The 25,895-nt window shown below is 39.6% G+C and overlaps 1 protein-coding gene across 2 annotated transcripts; it reads left to right on the top strand.

The window, feature by feature from the left end:
• Nucleotides 1–1,251: 1,251 nt before the first annotated feature.
• LOC110981582 (LIM/homeobox protein Awh-like) lies at nucleotides 1,252–25,895 on the top strand. Of its 2 annotated transcripts, none has more exons than XM_022239239.2 (6): nucleotides 1,252–1,635; nucleotides 6,390–6,577; nucleotides 15,450–15,676; nucleotides 20,172–20,366; nucleotides 21,484–21,571; nucleotides 23,326–25,895. In XM_022239239.2, exons 1-5 carry the CDS (start codon nucleotides 1,555–1,557, stop codon nucleotides 21,564–21,566), a joined length of 774 nt encoding a protein of 257 aa, XP_022094931.1. In that variant the 5' UTR covers nucleotides 1,252–1,554; the 3' UTR covers nucleotides 21,567–21,571; nucleotides 23,326–25,895. The 2 variants fall into 2 exon arrangements, with proteins under 2 accessions (XP_022094931.1, XP_022094929.1); XM_022239237.2 differs by having other exon boundaries at nucleotides 1,253–1,635; nucleotides 20,172–20,362.

Below are 25,895 nucleotides of genomic sequence, written 5' to 3'. Positions count from 1 at the left end.
CCTCCCTACACGTCATGGTTCCATCGAAGTAGTTATGCACTTTTTGTGGTAATTTTGTTTCCTTTATTGAAAAAAAAAAGCAATTCCACCAATTATCGTGGCGGTAAGCCTACCTCATAAGCGGGGCCATCTACCTAGGCAGGTGTTAACTCTCCTGGGGCATTTTTAGCTCCTGGTTTTTCGAATACTTACTTAGTTGTAAGTCAACAAGAATAATCAACATGTGCAGTGTCTCTTAAATCGGCTGTTGAATTATTATACTTCACGTTAACCCCAACATATTGATTCTTTTGTGTGGTCATCGAGAAAGATCTGGACCTAACAAATGCGGCTGCGATACGTCTCAAATTCTTGTCAGAAAAACCTTCCTCGCGTAGGTAGCCAATATAAAGCGCTTGGGATATTGCAATCGACAGTACCCATGAAGACTTCGGGATGAATGTGAGGGATTTCTACGAAGCCACAATATTGCATGCATTGTTACTAAAGGCTCTTCGCATAATGCCTGTCATCAATTTGCAAAACGTTTACAATCGCCCACTGTTGGTGACATAAAATGCATATTTTCCCCATTTCCCTTCTCATAATTATGCGCGTGAATCCCTCCCCATTACACCACTCTGGGATTTTGATAGCTGCGTGAGATTTCTGCGAGTTATTCTTTTGTTCAGACAGATAAAAGGCAAAACTATTATGATATAAAGAAAAGTGGTATTATGATATAAAGAAAAGTGGGTCTGTTGTTTGTCTTTTTACTTAAATTGTTTGGCTTAATCTAATTAATTACCGAATATTTATTTTTACTGGTCGCCTTGATCTCGAATGCTTGGTTACCTACTTGTGAGTAGGTAGAAATCAATCCTTCTATAATTCGCACTTACGTTTGTTGAATTGCACATTTACCTTGAAACGTAGGTGAACATTATTCGTATGAATGTAAAGCTGGTTGCAGTATATTCGATCCTGTTTAAGTTCAGGATGACAATGCAGGCTACAAAACCTCTTTGGACAAACTTTCCAAGACTCGGAAGGGTTGTAATTGCTTTGGGAAGATGAGCAATATCTTAGAAAACGAACAAAACAGGGCATCTGTCAGTTAAATCTGACAATAGTGAACTCCTTTTGATTGACAAGTCTTCTTCCCCGACTTGGTTAGATGCCTGACGCCACCTTGGCGAAGGAGCATCAATAACTCCGCCCATCTCGTTTAGACTGAAGGATTATGCAACACAATAGGAGGTCACACAAACACTGGTTATTCAGTCATCAAAAACCACCAGACCGGAGTCGTTCATGTTGTACAAGAAGTGCATTTAGCTCGCAATGGATTGTGCGTACATTTGGTGGTGAAGACTGACAGTAGAAAAAGCGACAGCAACCATTTTCGGATTACACCATCCACATGACTATACTTCTGAGGTTTGCTCTCCATGTACTTAATAGACATCCACGGTGAATGAAGACGGGGAGCAGAGGACATTCACTTCCTCAGTGTTCCTGAGTCGATCTGAGGATCTGTCCCAAGCAGGGACAGAGCTAGGTGTAGGACTATATATGCCTCAAATTGTGCGTCAGATGGCGACCTTGCCACATCCTGCAGATATCATCATTAAAGAAGAGGCACTGGACTCCGCGGTAAGATTCATCAATACTATCGACATCTAAATACAAAAACTTGGATGAAGTTGAATTTTCGAAACAATAAACTAAACATCTTCATTCCGTTCACGGTTTTCTAACAGCCTGGAATTATTGGGCCTACACGTACGTTTTGAATTTAGCCGGGCACCTTCCACTTGTGTACAAAATAACCTTAATACTTCAGGCATTTTAAAGCGTTCTGACTCAAACTGGTATCCTAACGCCTTACACATCAAATAAAGTATTACAGAATGAGCAATTATATAACAGTGGGCTATGATGAGGCTAAAGGAGTGTGGAAAAGACGAGTTAAACGGAACTGCAGTCTTCACTCTCGTTCATGATCAAGGTTCTTATAATTCACTAGGAGACGAATCATCTGTAGGCCTATACTATTTACCAAACCTCAAGGGAAAATCGATTTTCTCTGAACCAATTTTAAAATTATATGTGGTAAATTAATTTCGTAGACACGTTGTTCAAATCGCTCTCGTTTTTTTACACGTGAAAAGAACTTGCTCGGAACTCTAATGTTGGTAAGAGTCGGAAGACCCAGAAAAGTACGGTATATCTTGCTGTTAAAGTGCACGACCAAATCTAGTAGCCTTCCAAGAATACTAATAAATAATATATCGACAAAAAGGTATGTAATTGTCGTAAGCTTTTGGACTACAATAGTGGTGTACAATCTGTTAAATTCATTCAAACTTCATGATTTGATTTCTTTGCGGCGTTTGAACCCGAGGTTTTAACTTTTAATCATTTAGGGGATGATCCAATTGGAATGACATACAAGTGGACTTTTATTTCAGTGGGAAGTGCTCTTCTCGGAATGATTTCGTAAATCCCCTGGAAAAATTGTGTCTGTCGGTCTGTCAAGAGGATGTATTTAAAATACAACTAAATGCATGCATCCTTTTGTTACTTTTAATTTGAAACAGCATCTGCACTGAATTAAGGATTGCATTGTTAGCCTAACATAGGCAAATTCAGCGCAGTTTATGTTAATTCTTGAGTGACCAAAGGTGATCGAAACAGTGACTCAGAGGTTTTAGACGAATTCAAGGTTTCATTTTTACGTTGAAAACAGTGTTACCAGAAAATATCTCTTAAAACATGTTTAAAACAAGGATGCGCAAATTGTTTTCAAGCTTTTCTTAATTGTATTATGAGATATTTTATATGTCCATACAAACTGCACATCGGTAGCAAAGCAAAACTGCATGAAATGAAGGCAACTGCAATATGGCTATCGGTCATGGATAACAACATGTTTACAGAGTGTAAAGCCAAACGAAATAAATTTAAATTTGCATTCTTGAAATTCAGACTAAGATTTGATTTCTTTTATTACGGTGAATATTGCAGTATACTTAACCCTAACCCTCCTCAATCCTTCACCTGTTGGAGGACTGAGGAGTGTTAGGGTTAATATCATTTTGATCTCTTTCAGGAAGTGTTCATGACATAAGGGACCCGTGTTAAAACGCTTTGACCGTTGCGCATTGCGGTTCCATAGTAGTTCAGCATTTCGCAAACAGTTTTCACGCTGTGGGGATGGATTGTAGACCCTTAAACGCAGTATTAGCAAAGAATTGTTATTTTACCTTTTGAAAGACCATGTTTACTTCCATCGATTATTCTTGAAGGAAATTCCTTGGAATTGTGTTCAGTGAAATAATTCAGTGGTTGTCCTCGCCCAATGTTCCTCTCAGCTGGACGCCGGTCAGACATGCATCCTAAGGTACACGGTGATCGATAAACAGGACCACAAACTCGCATCGCTTTCAAAAGCTCGAAGCTGACACGTAGTTTTGAAATACCACTTTGAGGTTTTTCTGGGGATTTAGTCATGATAAACACGAAACATGAAGTTTCTCTTTTTGGAAAGCTCATATTTCTTCGTGTATATCATGTTTTGCTTAAGACCACTAAGTCATTTTTCTTTTCGAATTGCTCTTGGTCGATACAGTGCCCAAGGTGTTAAAAGGATTGCAAATACTGTCAATTTGCTAGCATGTCACTTACAAATCAGCAAAATTACGATAAAAAATTCAAATAAGTTACATTTAATGTTTTTACTTCTTCCTGTCAAAATCAACAACATGCATGAGGGTATTATAACGGAAGTTTCTTCCTGAAAATTACGGTGTTGCTTGCAGGATGCTAAGTTTGGTTGACATGGGAGATACTCAACGACTAAGGGGCGGTGATTGGGGAAGTTAAACCCAAAACAGCTGTATACTTTTACAGTTACTTGAGCTTATTTAGTGGTTCTGAAAGCTCCAGCGCAAATTAAAATTAAACCTAAACAGTGTCATATGTCCTAATACATGTATCATTGTATCGGCCAACAGACACCGTTTTAGAAAGTCCGAGGTAATAAGAATACAGTAGATAAGAATAATGCATGTAACTAAATACCGAGGGGAAAACGGGCTAACTTTGTAACACCTATTATTTTTCCAACTTATCTCCGAAATCAAAAAAGAAAAGCGGGCCATTTTGTCCTCACAACAGTTAACGATGTTGGCCATAGGCCTGAAGCAAGGTAGTCACAACAAGACAGAGAAATTGTTTTCATTCTTTCCAATTTTCTTTCGGTGTTGCACGGAACTTTTCAACCACGATTTACTATCAGTTATCAGCTCTCTTGTTAAGTATTCTTTTGTTTTCTTTCCCTTTCCTTTTTATTTCATCTGTTTACTTGCTTGTATGTCTGGTTTTGCTTGTTTTTTATTTTCTTGCTTGCTTTCTACAGCTCATTTTAGAAGTGGCTGTCAGACTCAAATGCAAGAACTTGATAGCATCTATATGTGTCACAGGATTGGCGTTTTTTTATCTCCCTTAAAGAAACCCGATTTTAACATTCAATTCAGATTTGTTTTATTTAAATCGGATTTTTGTATTTTTTTAAAATGGAGACAAGAAAATTAAGAAATTTAAATCAAGTAATTTATTAAATTCACAAACCACCTGAAACATTGTCTAAGCACAGGTGTAATGCATCAAGTATAACACCTACCAGTACATATACCTGCAGAACAGATACTTCCTTCACAGACAGGTACATGTAGCAAGGATAAAGTGCATACCAGGTTTTAAATCGGACTCTAAGTTTTTGCCGAAACTGGAGTTCACAAGAATTTTTTTAACAGGGCAATTCTACGTGTATCAAATTACATGCTATATGTACATGTAGGTACAAAATGCTCAGGGTAAAAGGTTGATGTACACTGATACTTTACCATGTCAAACTCTGAAGTGGGCAATTTAAATGAAGTGAAATTAAATCACAATTAAAAATCCTTCACATCAAATTCATTCACGGAATCCAAAAAGCTGATTTAAATCGAAACAAGTGGATCGAATTGAACAAAAAGCTTACCAACCCAGATTGTGTGTAACACGTGTACATTCATACTTCTTGTCAATGCTAGCAACTGAAAGGCTCTATGTGATTATATATAAATATCACTATAAGGGATATTTTAAAAAATAGTTTCAAATAAATCGGTTAATTAAATCAGCTAACCCTTGATGCGTCATCTTGTATCTTTTGTAATCATTGTTAATGTCAAATGTATCTCAACTGTTACAAAAAATATTACCATTTAAAAACTTACACACTTGGATCAAAAATGAGGTGCCAAATAGAACTCCACATCCGAATCACCATTGCGCTTGCCTTATACTATGGCTAACTAATTATCTGTGTTTCCTTTGTATTTAAACATTACAGTGGGGTAAATTTTAGGAGTGTAAGCTAACTTCAAGTGCTTTAGCACGTGGTACTTCATGTGCTTGAACTCGTGTAACTTTTATGACAGGCAAAGCAACACTCTAAGATCAATCTTAGTAGCATATTAAAATTTCAAATGGTAGCCTCAAGTAGTCAGGTTATCTCTCTGCAGAAAATGATTCATTTAGGGAAAAAAATGGAGAAATTGGTTTGGGAGCCCCCCCCCAAAAAAAAATTGTTGGGACCAATAATTGTGTCTCCCTCTCGAACGTGTGATCAGGCTTCCCAGCTTCATGGTTGTTTTGTCTAGAAGGAAAAAAAAGTGCTGTATAACACATATCTCTGGTTCGCTTCTTCTTTTGTAACAAAAAGAAATTAATAATTACAACCAAATGACCACCGTCAGACAGTGGTAATACTGTCCTTCATACGAGGCAAACTGGTAAAGTTATCGTTTGCGAGCATTTGTGTGAGCAGAGTAGAACCAACAACGCAGTCTGTTTACATGAACTGAAGGTCGAACTTGAACGCCAACGTCAGACGCATTCTGATTCATTATGGACGCCACGTGGCCGGATACCGGTTTGTGTTCATTTCACTTATGCTGTACAATAACTAAGTTTGACGCTCTTTCGATGGTAGCCAACCAGTTCATATGGCATGCCTTCAAGAATTAAATTTAATGTAGCATTTTACATGTTTACTGTTTCAATCAATCAAGCCTAAAACGGCTCAAAATATCCCCCAAACAAATCGATGGTGGCGTAATGAATGGAGCAGTGAGGCGGTGTCTTCATTGTTTAACGTTATGCACTGTTTAAAGCTACAGCCAATATCGGTAATTGCTCTCCCGAGTATGATACTTTGTTGCATCGATTGACCATTCTACTTTGGCTTTATGTCCTAAAACTTGTTTACTTTGGCTAGTTCCTTGTAATATTTTTATGAAACACAACGTCTAATTTTTAAATTTTTATTTTGGTATTTCTCCCTTTTTTACATCCAGATAAGTAAGTGTGTGAGGTGTAATGGCTGCAGCGAAATCATAGCTGACCGTTACTTTCTCCGTGTTGGCGGTAGCCTCAGCTGGCATTTAAATTGTCTTACCTGCACTGCTTGTCTGACCAAGTTAGATACACAGGTAACTTGCTACTGTCGCGACTCTAAAGTCTACTGCAAACACTGTTATTCAAGGTAAGTACATGTATATCGTATTTTCAAATGTTTCGAGATCTTACATAATATTGAAAGTATAATCGAAAATCTCTTAATTTAAAATATTAACGACAGAGCCACAACTTACAGAGCCTGTTCAATATACATGTGCATGTACATATACTTCTTAAATGTGTTACACCCCAGGTGACCGGTACAAGTCACCGTGCGGGTGCACATTAAAATTATGACTCCAAACTGTAAAAGAAGGAAACAGGTAGGCACTTGTAGGGCATGTGTTGGGGTCGATGTTACTTCGACAAAGCATGGAGTCAGAGTCTAAACTTAAATACATTATCTGTTACTTACTACTAATAAATCTAATCCTTGAGATTACCAAAAATCGATACTACGCGCACCGTGGTCCCAGTATCGAACATTCAGTATCGATTCCTCAGTATCGATTCTTTACACGAAACTATAACTGTCCACACTATAACAAGAAACATGAACACCTTAGGTTCCAATCCAAATCTATCAGTTGGTCAATTAGGCTACAGCATGCTCTGTACTGGATTCGCATTTTGACCTGTTACACTCCACTCAATTAGCATGGCCAAAGGGCCTAATTCAGGCAGTATCTACCACGCGCCTGAAAGAGTTTGCTGATACAAATACGCAATGAATTCACTCCCCAGTGGGCCTAGTTATTAAAAGTTAGAAAAATCAAAGTGCGGGTTTAGGCGAGCCCTGATTCACTTCATGTCCTTGCGTGTTGCATAATGTCGTAGTGGTAAGAAATCTTCATGCCACATGATACATGCCTAACTTGCCAACAAGTAATTACTGACCCGTCAAAGACTCATCCTAGTTGCCATTACATAAAAATCTAAACAATATAAATCACTTGTCTACTTATTAAGGACCTCATATATTGGCATGAAAAGAAAGAAGAGCATTACATACCTGTAAAAGAAGGAAACAGGTAGGCACTTGTAGGGCATGTGTTGGGGTCGATGTTACTTCGACAAAGCATGGAGTCAGAGTGACTCAGAACAAAGACTCCACACATGGCCCACATGTGACCACACTGCCTTCCAGGAAGCATTACATAACACCGTGCTACTTCCTCTCTACAGCCGTTTCCTGTCCATCACCACTCCTACACTGAACAGTTGTAGGATTCCACTGTACTAGCAGCAAGCACAACCATAAAAAATGGGGGGGGGCATGTTCTTGAGATAAACAATGTGTACCTATTTCAGGCCCCTACACTCGCCCTTGAGATAAACAATGTGTTCAGGCCCCTACACTCGCCCCTGAAAAAGTAAATGTTGTCCTCAACATTTCCGAACAACTAATGAAAACATAAATTACTTAGTGTCTGAAATGACTGTGGAGTTATTAGCTGGGTTTAGTGTCACTCATCACTATGCTGGGTACGGTGAAGCTAGGTACGGTGACGCTGGGTACCGTGGCGCTGGGTGCGGTGGTGTTGGGTACCACTGTTGCCATGGCAGCACCTGCATCTGTGGCCCGAGTTGCATCACTGGGGTGTTCCAGTGCCCAGGGGTCGGAGGCCACCAAGTGGACGGCGGTCGTTGTAGTGTCGTAGCATGCAATCCGTACATCGGTAAGCTGTTTGTTTGCACGGCCCTCACTGAACCTTGATCCTGGCAAGGCTCACCAAGCTGCTGAAAAGCAAGTCGCTGTGGTGGGTGGCGCTGTCGCATGGGGTAGCGTCTTTCGTCCCTGGCGAGGCATGGATCATCTCCAGGTGCGTCGCTGGAAGGTCGATCAGTCTCCTCTTGGAAATCTTGTCCGGCAGGTTCAGCCGTCATAGGTGACCGGTCATGTACTCCTGGTTCGTGGGTAGTGACTGGTGCAGAAATGGTATCTGGTTCGGCAGCAGTTACATGCTCCGGAACGGTAGCTGGCGGTGACATTGCGGACGATGTTTCAACTGGTCCAGTCACCATCAGTCGAGGGGCAGATGTAGCAGTTCCCTCCGTCTGTTGCTCGCTGGCTTTACTTCCGATTCCTTTGTCTCACTGGTCTGTTCTTGGAGCTCTGAGATGAATAACAAGATGCTTTCAAACAGAGCAAGACCTTCATCTTCTGTATCATGGATCTCATCTCCATGGAGGTGACGGTTTATGAGCCGGAGTAACTTCCGACCGTCAGCTGCTTCTCCACTGATGCCTTCCTGGCCTGGGATTTTCAGGTGCTGATAAACTCGAAGGAGTTCAGCAGGTCCCATTTCTGCAACTTGGCGGATGACCTGCTGAAACTTCACAAAGGCTGACCCCTCCATGGCGTCTGATGGGCTAATTGGCATTCCTGGGGCTGCAACCTGCCTTGCAGTATTACTGGCTCAGTCGGTCCCCCACTACTTGTGCCACTGGTCCCACACTCCTCGCTGTCTTGGTCCTGGCCTCCGCTCCCTTTCAACTTGACATCCGGCCAGGAACTGCTCGTCTGCTGATACTTTTCGTCGAGAAACTTGCTCCGTGGTTCATGGTCACTGGACAGGTGTTGGCGTTCCTTCCCCCTTAGATGGATTGAACACACCAATCCCTTCGTGGTCGCCAAATGTTACACCCCAGGTGACCGGTACAAGTCACCGTGCGGGTGCACATTAAAATTATGACTCCAAACTGTAAAAGAAGGAAACAGGTAGGCACTTGTAGGGCATGTGTTGGGGTCGATGTTACTTCGACAAAGCATGGAGTCAGAGTGACTCAGAACAAAGACTCCACACATGGCCCACATGTGACCACACTGCCTTCCAGGAAGCATTACATAACACCGTGCTACTTCCTCTCTACAGCCGTTTCCTGTCCATCACCACTCCTACACTGAACAGTTGTAGGATTCCACTGTACTAGCAGCAAGCACAACCATAAAAAATGGGGGGGGGGCATGTTCTTGAGATAAACAATGTGTACCTATTTCAGGCCCCTACACTCGCCCTTGAGATAAACAATGTGTTCAGGCCCCTACAAATGTAATAAGAGTCGTGAACGATGTGAATGATGTCGCAACCCCCCAGGTGTCTCGCATATGATTATAATCGGCGCATGCGTGGTTACACTGTCATCTTTGTGAGAAGTACAATAGTCACAGCGTGTATAAAGAGAAATGTACCTTCTTGAGAAAATAAGGTTCAAAATCTGCATTTACAACATCCACAAACGGCTCTTCAAATAAATTTACACTTAAACAAATTTTGAGTTTATTATCCGTCGACATTATCCGTCAAAAATAAAGGGTCATGGTCATAATAAGCTTGTCATTCACATGTAGAAGGAAATTTTTTTGATTTCTGGGGACCTGATTTTCTAGACTCTAAAGTGGTTTAGTTTTGGAAATTAAATGTGTCCTATTAACACCGAAGAAGAAGCCCATATATGCATCCTTATTTAAGAATTAATGATGCATATCATTCCCATCTAAAATGTAATGTTGCACATTATTCAGGAGAGTCACATTTAAAGGAAAACACAGCATTCTGTTCCTGTGATTACACTACATCCAGAATGACTCGGATGAATTGAGTCGTGATATGGTGAAAATTGATCAGCTCTAAATTTCAAGTGCTGCAGATTTACTTCAAGCAATCTAACGTAGAATGTATGCATGAAAAATAGAATGTGTGTGGAATAAACTCCAACCATGTATATAGGTTGTGCAATAGGCTTTACTGGAACTCCTCAACAAGTCATCACAACCAGTACCGTAACGGTAATGTTTACCATACGATGGTTACTTTAATGCAAAGTTCTTCAATGCTACGAATCCTCTTTTGTAACTTTAATAAACTTGACAACTCCTGTATATAACCGGTGAACACTCGATAATTGTCTCATATTAATTATATAAAGCATTTGAAAACGAATAGAACGCCTAAATACAGTGATGTTATATTACATCGTTTAATATATTGATATGTTATGAATATGTATGTAAAGCGAACAAGAAGAATTTCCTAGTTTTTCTGGACAATAAAGAATTGAATTGAATGAACCATTTGCGAGTTAAATTTAAATAAAATCTGGTACATCACTGAGTTGTTAGATTGCACAGAAACCCTAACAATTTTAATTCCCCAGACTAAAGACACTGTTACTATACCTCGTGATTCAGGGCAAGCTTTTGCATAGTGACCACCATCTCTGGAATGAACTGGTTCCTTTGTGCCCTTTCTTATTCATTGAGAACAGTGTATTGTTGCAAGTTTCTTGTGTATTAAACTATGCAAAAGTTTGCTCCGAATCACAATGTACAGCAACAGTGTTTTTAGTATGGAGAATTCAAATTGTTATGTTCACGTGAATTTAAAGAACTCAGTTTACCAGATTTTATTCAACTTTAACTCACAAAAGGCTTATTGAAATACCAATACCGTCAGGATCTAAGTCAGTTTCAGAAGCACTGTGACAATATTGGGACTCTGTTATGGATACAAAGTAGTCTAAGGTAGGGAATACCTAAGTCAACAAGAACTTCCAAATTCTTGCCCCGGTCTTCAAAAATGACGGAAATCAGCAGGTGGAAATGACGTGATGTACTTACTAGGTATATCAGACCGGTATTGAAATACGCTTCAGTGCAATACTCAGAATAAACACTCAGAAAAATGCGTAAATAAAAATGTCGAACTGAAACCGGAATATTAATTCTGTGAGAATGCTTATGGGTTATAATTAGAAACACTGGCCCGCAGAAGGCAAGATAGTTTGCTTTGGTAACAGTGTGATTGTCTAATTTGCTATCCTCTGCCTAGGTTAGGGACTGTATGGTGTATTCGTTATAACAGCCTCACTATTTTGAAGATATACACATGCTTTGAGACTCACCATGCATTTCCTCACTAGATTTAGCTTTTTGGACTCCCAAATTTTCAACTGAGCCATTTCGTAGTGGTATAGATCCTTATCACAAAAGTCATCGTATGTTGTACACCAATAGAGGCTTTGAAACCTAGGAATTACAAACCAGAATTGCCTACCATTGGAAGTAAAACGAGTGGAACATTTCCTGCAAATGCAACAAATCAAATCGTAAACTGTAAAGCGAAAACTCAGGAAACTGTAGTTTGCTGTTCAAACAAATGTAAAGAGGAAAGTAGACTGAAATCTTTCACTCACGGATCCAAGTCCCTAGTGCTCCCCGCCCCAATTCATCATTGGCGTCTTTCATTGTTCTTACGGATGATCAGTCACACTACAGGCATGCTCCCAACCACTTCCCTGACTGCCGTGTTGCTTCTTCGTCATAGTCCTTGATAATATTGAACGTTCTTCACAAAAACTAACGTCCGAGTCTGTTCTGGTGAACACGTCCCCTTCATGAACAATGGGTAATTAAACCACATTCGTGAATATTGTCATGTAAAGTATTCAAAACTGTCGTTGATTACACTGCGTATTGCAATACATGTTTGCCGTTTGAACTGCATGAGTGCTTACAGGTTACCATTATTCTGTGTAGTAGGCGCTTATATTTAGACGATCGTCTTTCGTTCATCCTCACTACCTTCACAGGGTGCTGGGAATACATGACACCATTTTTGTCGAGCAATTCATTGGATGAAGTTCATTTGAAAAATAACACAGGTCAATACTTCCGTTTACACAATTTGCACTGAATGCGTACCATGCATACACGCTCCGATCCGGAGAGCAAGTATCCAAAGTGCTTTGCGCATTAATGGCTGTGACCTATTTCCTTCACAAAATTTGTGCGCATAATATCTTTGCACACTTGGTAACAAATTGTGTGAGCTGACGCCCGCTTGACGTCTGGATTTTAACCAATCAGCATGTATTTCGGGTCTTTGGTCAGGTAGGCTTGATGATGTAAAAGGAAAACACTGTGTCGCATGTGTCGCCATAGAGCGGACTGGTTAGACTGGATGTGTGTCTTTGTGTGTTTGTTTGTGTCATTCGTGGAGGTTGTCTAACCTGGTCAGCTGATCTATTTACAGGGCAAAGTATGGTCAGGTGACACCTATCGACCATTCAAACAGCCTTTATCAGATTTCGGCTCAAAAGGTTTTTACATTTACTATAATTAAAGTCGATGCTTAGGTGGCGCACAGGATCGCATTATTGAACAACTGATGGTAAAAAAATCCTCCATGCTCAGACAAGGTTGTCCTGACACGTGAAACAAGTCACAAGCAGACCAGTTCTTTCGCGCACTTTTCCTTTTCAGATTGGAAACCAGGGTTTGATTCCTTCTTTTCCGCTCCATCATTAATTTGAACTGCATGTCTCGATTCAGTGAACAAAAACCAAGATTTACTAACACGCACCATATATGGTTCCTTTCCATGGAGGCATGTTCGGTGCGTCTCGTGGGAGTTACAGAGATTATGAGGAAAGAAACCCGGTAGATGGTGGGGATAAGAGACGAACCAAAAGACATGCACATGGGCGGATGCCTGGAAAGGAAAGTCTTGATTCAAATACACGGGTTCACAACGCTAATCAGAAATAACCAAATGTGAAGTCATATTCCTCAGGTAATGGGCTTAATTTGGTCGTATCGATAGTAGGGGGGTTAATCCAGTTTTGCCAGTGTATCTTTGTAGGTAAATTGTTAGGTAAGTACGCTAAGCCGCCTACCCGCGGTAGGCCCTCAAAACTCGGGTCGATAAATGACTCGCCCAGCCAAATAGGCAATTGCGCAATATGAGAACCACATCAACGGAGTTTACTGCGTAGATACTGTGACTTTTTTTTTTCATTACTCAATACCTTATCATTACTTTACAGAGTCTTCATTTAGTTATTACTGTCTGTTATTTTTCAGGATAGGGGAGAGCTCGACTGTTTGTCACAAAATTTACATTTTGCTCTTTTTTTCAAAATGATTCATCTTTCTCCTGGTATGAGCTCTGCATATCTATTACAAAATAAAGAAGCCAAAAACTGTTATCAAATACATATAGGCGTATTCGTTGATTAAATATTAATTCATAAACGAGAAAAAACGCTACTCAGTGGGAGATAAACTATGATACTTAAATACAAGTTTTATATTTTTATAGCTGTAATGAAGTTATTATAAAAACACAACATTCATTTGCCTAATAAAATACTCGTCATGTGTGTACATGAGTGTAAGCGTTATACCTTTTGCATTTCCCCAATGTCAACATGATGTAGGTCTATGCCTTATGCTATATCATATGTTCGTTTTTATGTTTTTATGTTTTATAATTTCACTTGGTATGGTGCACTTGAATAGGTCCTAAATTTGCTTACAGCGAAGATTTATACAATACGCCTATGATTGTTTTGGACCAACGATCATTCTCTATCAAAATACCTTTCAGATCTGCAGACGATAGACATAATACAGTCATCTGAAATGAACCGTTTTTTTAAACTCAGTTTTCTAACGACGTCATGTACTGAGCTCTCGCTCGGGCATGAAAATATATCAACATGCCAATCTTGACTTGTGATCGGGGTTTGAAATTCCTCCATCATTTTGTCTTGAAATGCGAAGAGCTAACCACCAGACATCCACCACTCTTCATTTAATCAATATACATCCAATACACGTATAGTGTTTATTTTACAAAGTGATTCGATAAATGACAGAGATCTAAATTGTGCTAAAACTATTGTGCTAAACTATTTGAGTTGTTAAAAACGAAAGATGCACACATGTATTTCAAACAAAAGAAACTCAAAAATCAAAGCAATTGTTTCAGCTTGTAACAGAAACAACTACTAAAATATCTCTGTTTAAAGGCGCCTTTCCGTGTGTACTTTTTTTGGGGTGCGTTGCGTACACGGTGCGTTCGTGCGTTTCACTTTCACGGACACAAAAATCGACCCATTATTATTAAGCCTGGCTTCCATATCAACGTAAGAAACGCAGAGAGCAACGTAATCAAGACACAAACTGCATATATAAACACATATGGAAACTTGCTAAGCGGAAGTTTCGCCGACAACGCAAACAAATGCAAACCCAACCCGCAAACAATCGGCAGTCTTGAGACAGGTTTAACTTTGCGACTGTCTTCTTCGAGTATAGCCCCATACAAACGCGCATGCTGGCATGACCAGCCTGCAACGATGTCCCTCTCGATTAGTTCCACGAAGTTTGCCCATTTAATGTTTTAATATTACACCCTTATGATCAACTAAATAGCTGACCATCAATGAAATGCATGAAACTGGAGTACAGGTTTGGCATTGTGAGGCGATACAGACAGGTATTTACCGCAAAAATCACAGTTTCGGACGTCATTTTGTTTCAATATTGGGTGGAATGAAGTCAGGTACCGTCTCTTCCGTTTGTGTCTGCGTCTTCTCTTCTTTTGAACCGTCTGCGTTACAAATGACCACGTGGGAACCAGGTTAAAACACGTGTGCGTTGCGTTCGACCGTCAAAATCGGCCCGGGAGCGATTTTGACGGATACGCAACGCTTTGCGCAAGTATTGACTAGGATAAAAGTATACGCCTGTATTCTCAAACGTTGTACAGTGATGTGTTCTCCACCGAAACTGACCTAAATATGCCTGCTACATACTAGACTGCCTTGGCCTCTTTTTGTATTCTTGAAAAGTCACTTTCTATCTTTCATTCGAAGTACTCGTGCTAAACGGGCCGTTCAGCATAATCGTCTGTGTGAAGATTCCTGTTAACACGCGGAAGTTCAACTTTCTGTGAGATTTCTCAAACTTTTTAAAATGTTATGAAATGAAGGGACACAGTTCACTGTTTGACAATGAGGGGAAAATTTAGACATCATGTACACGGATGTATATAAAAAGCAGGGTTTGCCTTTGTGTTAGTGATTGAAAGACTATTTATAGAAACAACATCTTGCTTTTCTCACTGTACGCACATTTCTAAATGCACGATGTGTTATTCTTTCTTCAGGACTTTTAGCGCCAAGTGTGCTGGATGTGGGCGCACTATCCAATCTAGTGACTGGGTCAGGCGAGCTAAGAATCATGTTTATCACTTGGCATGCTTTGCCTGCGATGACTGCAAACGTCAGCTGTCTACAGGTGAAGAGTTCGCAATGTTGGACAGCAAAGTGTTGTGTAAAGCTCACTACTTGGATATGATCGAAGGAAGTTTTCAGGCAGCAACTGGCAAAAACGGTAAATACCTATTTCTTTTATTGCAGGTCATGAAACAAAATCTCTGAACTCTACCGAACAGAACAATTCCACAGAGTGTGCACAAGCAAATATCGACAAAGATAAAGTGAAATAATTGCATACAGCCATGGGTCTTAAAAGTCTGCTTTCCGTATTGTAATGATTGCCGACAGCGCGCATGAAATGAAGACACAGTCTACGTATGTTTCAGAGGGAAATTATTAACTGCGCATGTCCCAGTTTTAGGGTCATTTGCAAACGTACTGAGGGCAATGAGAATTCGTGCCAGGCAAGCGGCTGCTTCATTTACGTAATTTACGTCTTATTTTCACTTCTTGGAAATAAAAATTCCTGCCCAAAATACTTTCATGGTAAGACAAGGCCTTTCTCTAACGTGTTTTGTGAAAATGAAATTGAGAAGTAGCACCAGAGTGGTCAAAATTAATAATTTGTGTAAAAAGCTCTTTTCGTGAGCGGTAGTTTGTTTACCTTTTGATGCGATTTTTGAAAGCTTAAAACAAAAAATTCGAAGTTTCACTCAAGTTTTCAAAGGTGGGCTGTGCATGGTGGAGAAAGGTGCTATATTTTTTTCTCTTCCCGACCGCGGACGAGCCTGCATATCAACCTAACTTAGGCTGCATCTGAATCTCATGTCTAGAGCTAGATATAGGTCTTCGTTCCATTAGAAATGCGTGGAGATGCGTAGACAATAGACCTAGCCGTAGCTCTGGAAGCCCGTTTCGGACATGGCCTCAATACTGATTCCTTTTATTCCACATAATCTTATGGCATTGTGAGCGTAAGAATTCAGTGACACGGGAACGAAAAAACCAAAAGTACAGGAAGTTAACGTGAAGTTTATTATTGAAACAGAGGTCTATCTGTCATTATAACATTGCCAGGAAATGTTGAAATTCACGGTATATATCGAAAGTTTTACATGTACTTTACATGCATGAACCACATGAACATGCGTGTAGGGCCTACACCGGCTCCGTCGAGAATTTTCATGTACATGTACATGCACATGTACGCCGCGGTACGCTTGTATAAGCCTCACCGTACCATGCACGGTACGTGGCAGGATTGGCTTTGTGCATGTTAAACACGCAGATCATGTTGCACTGAATTATCAAATATAACTCATGAATGTCGAACAAAAAGCTCTAGCTACATAGAACTGATTGGATTGTGTAGTTTAGATTCTGGCCTGTCGTATGCAGTGTCTCACTGTTCTGGGAAAACGTCTAAAATTGAGAAATTTAGTGGAAAAAAGACCAAGAGATCGATTGAAAATGGAAATAGTTTATCAACTTAGCAACCTCTTTGAGGCTAAATTTCATATTTATTTCATTTCTTGTCATGATTATGTAGTGTTTTATTCGGTTTAAGCCTTCTAAAGCACATACAAAGTGTTTCAATGTAACATTGTACAAACCAAGTCTTCAAAACGAGAAGGCTCAACAGAGGATTGGCGAGTTGCCCCGGACAATTCCGTATGGTTCACTTGGGTCCGGTCAAGTAACCGCCGCGCACGGTTGAAGTCGTTAATTTCCCCACGTCGAATGGGAGTGAAACATACGTGAGTCGCGGAGAAGTGGTGTGTGACGTCATTCGAGAAAAAAAATGAATCATAATGGCGTCCAAAACTCCGGAAATTTTTGTAGAAGAGGCCTGTTTATGTGTACTGTAATTTGAGGTATTTGTGGTTAGCTATCAGTTTGAGGTCTTATTGCCTAGTCACAAGGAAAAAATGGCCCATTATGAGCTATTCAAGCAGTCGATAAAATGTAAGCCTGGTTTCCATATGGTCCTTTGTTTAGCCTGGTTTCCATATCGACGTGAGAAACGCACAGAGCAATGCAATCGAAACGCAAACTGCAACGCAGACATATGGAAACGTGTCAAACTGAAGTGTCACCACAAACGTAAATCAGCTCAAACGGATCGGCAAAGTTCAGCCCGGTTCAACTTTGCCGACTTTCTGCGTCAAGTCGCTGAGTAGGCCTTTACATACGCGCACGCTGGCATGACGGGCATACAACGATGTTTCTCTCGCTTAGGACCATTCATTTTATCCATTTTCTCCTTATTACTAGCATATGCAGCCGCAATCGTCAACAAAATAGCTGACCATTAACAAATTACATCAAACTGGAGTATCAGTTTAGCACCAAGAGGCACAATGTCACATCAAAAGGCATTTTTGGCGAGGATTTTCCGAGTTTCGAGCGCCATTTTGTTTAATTTTTTTGGGTGGAATGACGTCGCGCAGCGTCTCTTCCGCGACTGTCTGCGTCTTGACGTCTTGCGGACCGTCTGCGTTACAAACGACCATAATGTGGAAACCAAGCTTAACGCGGACAGTCCGCAAGACGTGAAATTCGCAGACACGAACGGAAGAGACGGTACATGACGTCAATCCACCCAAAATTGAAAAATGAAACAAAATGACGTCCGAAACTCCGTGATTTTTTTGCGGAAAATACCTTTTCAGATTGACTGCACCGCCTTATGATGCCAAACCTGTACTCCAGTTTCATGCATTTTGTTGATGGTCAGCTACTCAGTTAATCATAAGGGTGTAATATTTAAGCATTAAGGAAAAAATCATGGAACTACGCGAAAAAGACATTGTTGCGCGACGGTCATGCCAGCAAGCTAGTTTGTATGGGGATACCACAGCTACTCGACGCAGACAGTCAGATCCTTCACGGGTTGGTTTGCGTTTGTCTGCGTTGTCGGCGACAGCTTCAATTGGCATGTTTCCATATGTGCGCGTTGCAGTTTGCATCGTGATTGCGTTGCCCTCTGCGTTTCTTATGTCGATATGGAAACCAGGCTTATAATAGATAGGGAATCGCTCTGCGCCCGCCATGCATGAGCCTTTGCATGGGCCTGCCCTGACGTCTCGACGCAGACAGTCAGCAAAAATGAACACGACATGTTTACGTCAGTTGCGATGAAGGTTGATATGGAAATACGCTGTAGTTGAATTCTGTTTGTTGGTTTTGGTTCTATACATTTGACTTTTCGATGTCGTGTGTTGGCATAACTCAGATTTCCACCTAATTTTAGAGGGTAGATTACGCTTGTATTTTTCTTCTTTGCTACTGAGCCAATCAATGGTTCGTTAGGGTATATATGTTGCCTCCACTACCGGTACATTTCTGTACGTTGTGGGTCTACCAAGGCAGGCGTTATCTAATTCTTAGATCTGGATGCCTCTTAATTCTTGTCATGCACAGAATACAAGTATTTGAAGGCCCATAAAGGCTTATAAACCAGAGTTGATTAGCAAAGGCGCGCTACACGGTAACATTGTTATTACCGAAGGTCTCTCTTGACTTTCGTTCGTTATCATCCAAATTGGCTAACATTTTTACCATCCTGAGCCGCGTCGAGATCGCCTCGTCAAAATGATGTGGTACAGACAAATCAAAGACTTAGACTGGAAATGGCAGGATATGAGAGAATACCCCGAATTCAAGTAACTGGTTGGGAAGCATTTGCATGCAGGTTGACATGTTACCAAGGGAAAGTCATGCAAGGAAGAGCCTCTATGCGTACACCTAGAAATCAGCGAATGGTGTTGGCCGATGACAAGCTATAGTATAGTTGAAGGTCTAATGTGGCAGCCCACTTCATTCAAATTAAAGAATACAAATGAAACCACTGGCAAATTTCGAGTGTTGAAGTCTACACTGAACGTCGTCAAATCCTTGTTTGTCATCTTTGTTACTCAATCTATTCATTGTCAGTAATTTGGAAACATACTGCAAACAATGTTGCCGGACCATTTGACGCTGCGGTACACACCATATGGCTTTCATTGTTCTCTTTCGTTTATTGTAAAACCTTTCGTGTAAGGTCCATAATTACTGAGACCGCATCTGGACAAAAAAGTATTTAGATGGAACAAGGAATATTAAATAATATTGAAATGTTTGTCGGAAATCAGCGTAAACATGCATTATCGACGGCATATAGGTCCATACGCGCGTGGACTGTGTAATTTTAGACAAAGAAGCAAATAAGATCAAGCTGACTATGATAACCACAGATAACGTTCTTCTGTGCTTTCTTTTACCCGAGACATAATTATCAACTTTTGTGGTTTTTAATCATTGATTTTTTATTACGAAAGTGGCATTACCTTCAAAAAAGTACAGTAATTGCTCATACTGTTGTGGACGCAAAGGAAACCAAACTTGTTGGAGTAATACCTTCATAAAATGCAAGGGATTCCAAGGTATACTATACTTACCGGTGAAGTAATAGAAGGTACGTTTTTTAGACCTAATTGTAAAAAACAACGCAAGCGCACATTTGATACTTTTACGTGTCGCATAGACTCCCCAATGCACCGCTTGTTTTTCTGCTGTGTGTGCGTTTTTGTTGTGATATGACTGCAGCAGTTGGATGCAGGGAGTCGATTTCAAGACATCAAATTATGTTGTACATCCTACTGTGTTTTTTCTACCCTTTTGTGTAGACTCTAGTTCTGTTTTGGGCTCGGATGGTGTTGATAAGAGAAATGTACATAAATCTAAGAGGATAAGAACCACGTTCTCGGAGGAGCAGTTGGAGGTCTTGCAAGCCAATTTCACCATAGATAGTAACCCAGATGGACAGGACCTAGAGCGTATTGCACAACAAACTGGCCTCAGCAAACGCGTCACGCAGGTAGGTGTGTATATATACATGTACATGTACAAACTTTCCACACGACTCAGAAGTACTTACAGCCATCAAACACTGAACCCTGACCAATCTATTCATTGGACTTCATTACTTTTCTCAACCAACCCAGTAATCCTATTATGCCTGGGTATTTCAGTATGTCCATGTTTACTGATGTTTTTTTCTTTGTCCGTATGTAATTACTAACCGTCAGACAATCCATGCCACAGTTTTGCGACATCTTAATGTGTCTTATTTTCCTTAAGTTGTACATGTACAGATATGTTCTAAAAGTTTCCCGATAGCAGGCGTTCGGGAATGCTGTAATTTTCAAACATCCTTGTAGCTCAGCTTGAAATTTTTTTATCGTTACCAATTCCTGGAACTTACTGTAGGTCTAACCTTGGGTCTGCATGGCTGTGTTAGCAACATCATAACGCGCTTTCTGTTCTTACGAAAGCCCTGGAGTGCAGTCAAGTAGGCTCATATATTTTCGAAAAGTAAAGTATATTTTTCAGAATTCATTTTTATGACGAATATTTTTTCCGAGTTTGTTTTTATGAAGTATGTTGTTTTCAACTTGGTTTTTGTGAGATAAATTTTTTTCTTAAGTTTCTTTTGTTCAAGAAGATATTTATTTTCCAGTGCCTTCTAGTAAGATCTATAAACAGAAACGTTGTTTCTATTGCGGAACACATCGTTTTTACGAGATATATTTTTCCAAGTTCATTTTAAGAAGATTTTTAATGTTCGTTTTACGAGTTATATTCTTTTTAAGTTTGTTTTTACGAAAAACAAATCCAAACATATCAACGTAGGCCTATATCTTCTGAGTATTAACTTGGAAAAAATATATCTCATAAAACAACAAACTTCATCCCAAAATATCTCTCGTAAAACGATTTGTCTCCAAGAATAAAAACAATATTTCTAAATATAGATCTCATTAGAATGAACTGGAGAATGTATGTCTCGAACAAATGAACTTTGGACAAAACATATAGTACAAACAAAGTCGGAAAAAATTGTATCTCCTAAAAATGGACTTTGAAAAAATATACTCCATGTTTGGAAAATAAATACTTGATAGCACTACAGGGCTTTCGTATGTTCTCCTATCATAGGTGTGGTTCCAGAATTCACGCGCACGCCAAAAGAAGCACAAAGGTTCACCCAGAGATATGTTGCATGGTTCATCGTCGGGTGATGAAGGTAATTAAAGTTCAGTATTAGCATATCCAACAGTGACCACTCCCAACTCATTTAGAGGGGCCAGATTTCCCTACTGTTTCTTTGTTTAATCTCTTTCTACATGTCCTTGCCTTATTTATTCTACAAGAAAGACTGAGTGTTCACGGGTGCATGCTCCATGTGGGGGGGGGCAAGCTGGCCATACTTGTCATGGGTCTTGGTGTATATTTTTTTCAAACGCCTATATAGCCAATGGCACCCAAATCTAAAGCCAGGGTGGCATTATTCTCTACAAACAAAACATAAAGACACCGTATCACGGACGATGCGTGTCATGTACCATGGCATATATTTTTAGTTTTTAGCCTAAAAGTATTCACGAAAACTCCATTAAAAGCCTTAAATAAAACTACACAGTTCTAATTGAAAAAAATTAAAGATAAATTCGTGTACGTAGATTTTAGAAAACTGTCTCTTAAACTTAATTTCCTTTGCTTTTCCCTCTGACTTTAAATGATAACACATTTCAACTGTCTCCTTTTGTGTAGGATTATATTCAGTTCCACAGTTGAATCCATGGAGGTGTAGAGCTTGTTAGATCATGGTTATTTTGATGTTTCACAAAGGCAGTAGATTTCTCCTCTTTGAGCTTGCAAACCAATTTAATGAAGCAGGTTCATCATTCCCCGACTGTACTGGCACCTGTTTGTGTTTAGCCTCGCTCGGTACTACGATTGATTGGTTTCATTCAACACAACTCGTGTAATTGCCTGTTATATTTCACGCCAGCATTCGGCCAGAAAGGGAGATGAAGTACACTGGACAGCAAAAGAAACTTGCCACTTCTGTCAAAAGCCACACATAAAAATTCACTCCATGTAAGTAAAAAAAATTTGTACACAGGTATGCTGCAATACCCCTTACTAATCACATGCCCAAAAGCAAGTGATTATCTTTATAATAAAGAAGAAATTGATGTGCACAGCAACTTGGTTACTGAATCAAAAGTCACAGAAAGTAACAGAATGAGGCTTAAGTTTTACGTAGAAATCAATGGCACAAGACGAAATAAAGAGGTCACAATAATTACTTTTCAATAATGTGTATATTCAGATGGCATCCCTATATAAAAACCACTCATGAACATCATATTGACAAAACGTGTTGAATTTTAAAATGTTGTCCATTCATGTGTCATTTTTGCTTGGTGGAGAGTGCTTTTGTGTGTGACTTTTGATTCAGTAACCAAGTTACATGTGGGCATGTGATTAGTAAGGGGTATTGCAGCATACCTTTGTACAAAAATTGTTTATTTCTATGGAGTGTATTTTTATGTGGCCTTTGACAAAAGGGGCAAGTTTCTTTTGCTGTCCAGTGCATTTCCTGGAATACCTTAGTTTTATCGTATTTGATACATATAAGTGCCTGTGCTTTTATTGTTGTACATTTAGGTTAAGATAGAGTAATAGATGCAAGCAATACATTTACAGTGTATCTATACGTTTAACCCTGTCTATCGCAAATTGTAGAATAGAATCGATGGCTTTCCCCCACACTTCTAAAACCTGAAATTTGTCCGTTTTGTCCGTTATTTTTTCCACAGGTTTCTTGAGTCTCGCCTTTTGCTCTTTTAACACACCATTGACATGCAGGTTCCATGTACATGTACTTCTGAATGTTTTGGAGTCGAGGTAATGCAGGGATTGAGACTTTTTTGCTAGCCTTAGAAAGACGTAACAATATGTCTTCAATATTTTTTCTGTTCCCCAATACAGCGTCAAGACAGGATATGTGTGTCACTTGCGGGACCACGTACTGTGTGTGCTTGAAGGAAAGGGGGCCGTCATGTACAACATAATCATAATCAAACATTTTGTGTTAAAGTTGTATATAAAAATTATGTGTGTTATTCAACACAATGTTTGATGTTTGCAAGGGAGGATCTAGGTGGCCAACGGGGGCCATTGCCCCGTCCCAAAAAAGGAGCAATTAAAAAAAAAAGACAGGCGATTTTTTGGTCTCTTTAATTTCTCTACCTCCCAAAAGTGTGTAAAAAGCCATATAATGTTGCCCCACCTATCCCAATGGCCAGGAAACATTACCTGAACGAATTTTCTGAATTTTTGGCAGAAAAAATGGGCCCCCGAAAATTTGGTTCTTGATCCGCTATGAGTGTAAAGCGATGGTCGTTTTGACTGCTCAGAAGTCATTGCCTGTCCCAGAAAAGGCCTGTTGGCTAGCGAGCTCAGTCAAATTTGCCAGTTCAGGAGAAGGGAGTAATAAGATATACTAAAGACGCATCAAAGAAATTATGTTGGATCATGTTAGGGCTAGATGCGGTATTTGCTCAACCGAAACGGAAGAATTTAATTCAATTAAATGAAAATACAGGCAGGATTTGTTTTTATTCTTAATGTGTAGGTGTACGTCAGCGATAACAGGAAAACGACTAGTCGCCTGACAAACTTATCTCCCATGAAGTGCAATATATGAATGATTAATAATTACACGCTACGCAATTTACTCGCAATGTGAAGTGTAACCTTTTTTATGTTGTATTGATGACGGTTTTACTGTTGAAACCGATGTTAAAGTTGTGCATGTATTTGTACTTAATATATCGTGACTCGACGGGTGTACGTGTAGTTCCGTGGGACTAAAAGGTAAGGTCTGTTTTTCCCGTAACTGACTTGATGTCAGTTTTAGACACAATCACCAATAAGATTGCTATCAAAACTACGCAGGACCATTTTGGTAAATCTAAAGAAGTTACTGAATAATGTTGTGAGACCAAAAAGGATTAAAATGTTAGGGTGGTTAAAGCAGTAATACTTAGTGATGTGTTGTTATTCGTGTCGCATTATACGGATGCCAGTTAAATACAGATGTAAGCTATAATTCTAAAAGTGACCCTTCATTCATGTTAGTCCCTGGAATGGAAGATTTCAGAAGCTGCACAGGAAGTTTTGGTAACAGCTCGGCAAGATTTAAGGAATAGCCACGGAAAGATTTCAGTACGGCTGTGTCTTGTGCTAATGCCGGTGATGATTCCGTACAAGGACTGAATACACGTGTGACGCCATGTCGCCTGTTGTTGTAATTAAAGTTGATTTATCTGTTAATATTTACAAACACAATTTGACATATTGCACGTACCATCAGTCGAACAAAAGGTCATATGTTAATTGCTTAACCTAAATTGATTTCAGAAGATTCCAAGGGGTATCAGTCAACAGCTCTGTGTTATTCTGAATGCACCTAAACAGTAGTGTCATTGGAGCCAGTGGCATTACATAAGACGAGAGGGGAATCTTGGATTTTTATCACTTCTAATGTACTGTTGACCACATCATCATGGTTTTCAAACTTCACTGAAAAGACTAATCCCCAAAAGACGCTAATTTGATTCCCAGCATACATGGCCATGTAAAGGGAAGAATCCTTAGCATAATTTGCAATATATATGCAATGTGATTTTATTACAAAGCCAACAAAGGCGAGAAACCCATTCTCGGCAATGAATTACGGCCCTCTCTAAGAAAGTTACATATTAGAACTTCCTTAATTATGTCTATATTTATCACAAAACTAACTATAGCTTTCATACTCATGTTTTTCTTTCATTAACCGTCGTTCTTACTTTCTATTTGACTGTCGGAGTACAAAAGCGCTCGCTTCACTCTAGAACCAAAGTTGTTACATGTATGTATATAACATGTAACCATCATTGTTTGTGTATTTGTAGTACTGGTTCAATATTTTCTCTTTGTAAAGTCGAATCGATATCATATTTGGGACCGTCGTAAGTGGAGAATTCCCTGAATATACATCCTGACCTGGAAAAACCACTATACCTAAACGTAACATGTATTTTGTCCCAAAGTAATGGTCGTATTTCATTGTTAAGGTGTAAAATTGCAGCTTGCTTCTGCTTTTTCTGCAAATGTCATTGGACGCTTATGGTGTATTGCAGAGATATATTTTTAAGTACGTAACACAACTCATTTTATTCTACGCACTTGAAGTTCATCTTGAAGTTCATGTCGTTACTGAATTCAAATCCTACGTCAACACACAACGGTCAGGGTTCCTTCTTCGAAATTTCTTTCTAGCTGTATTTTTGATGAAACCAAAGTTATTATGAGACGGCAGTAGTTCTGTAATTGTGCAGTTTCAGAGTTTAATGAATTTGTTTCAAAGGAAGAAACTTCAGCTGAAAGTTGTGCAGTTTACCTCAGTAAATTTGTAACAAGGTGCTGATCTTATTTGTTTCTGTAATATTAATCACTTTGAACCATGTCAGGACCCTGTTCAGTGATGGAAAATAAAAGAGGATTCAACAGAA

The sequence above is a fragment of the Acanthaster planci genome, linkage group LG11 (assembly GCF_054643075.1).
Source record: "Acanthaster planci isolate LZ-2023a linkage group LG11, COTS_SCS, whole genome shotgun sequence".
NCBI lineage: Eukaryota > Metazoa > Echinodermata > Asteroidea > Valvatida > Acanthasteridae > Acanthaster > Acanthaster planci.
The sequence above is the reverse complement of the archived record's forward strand: the minus strand, read 5'-3'. Positions and strand labels throughout refer to the sequence as shown.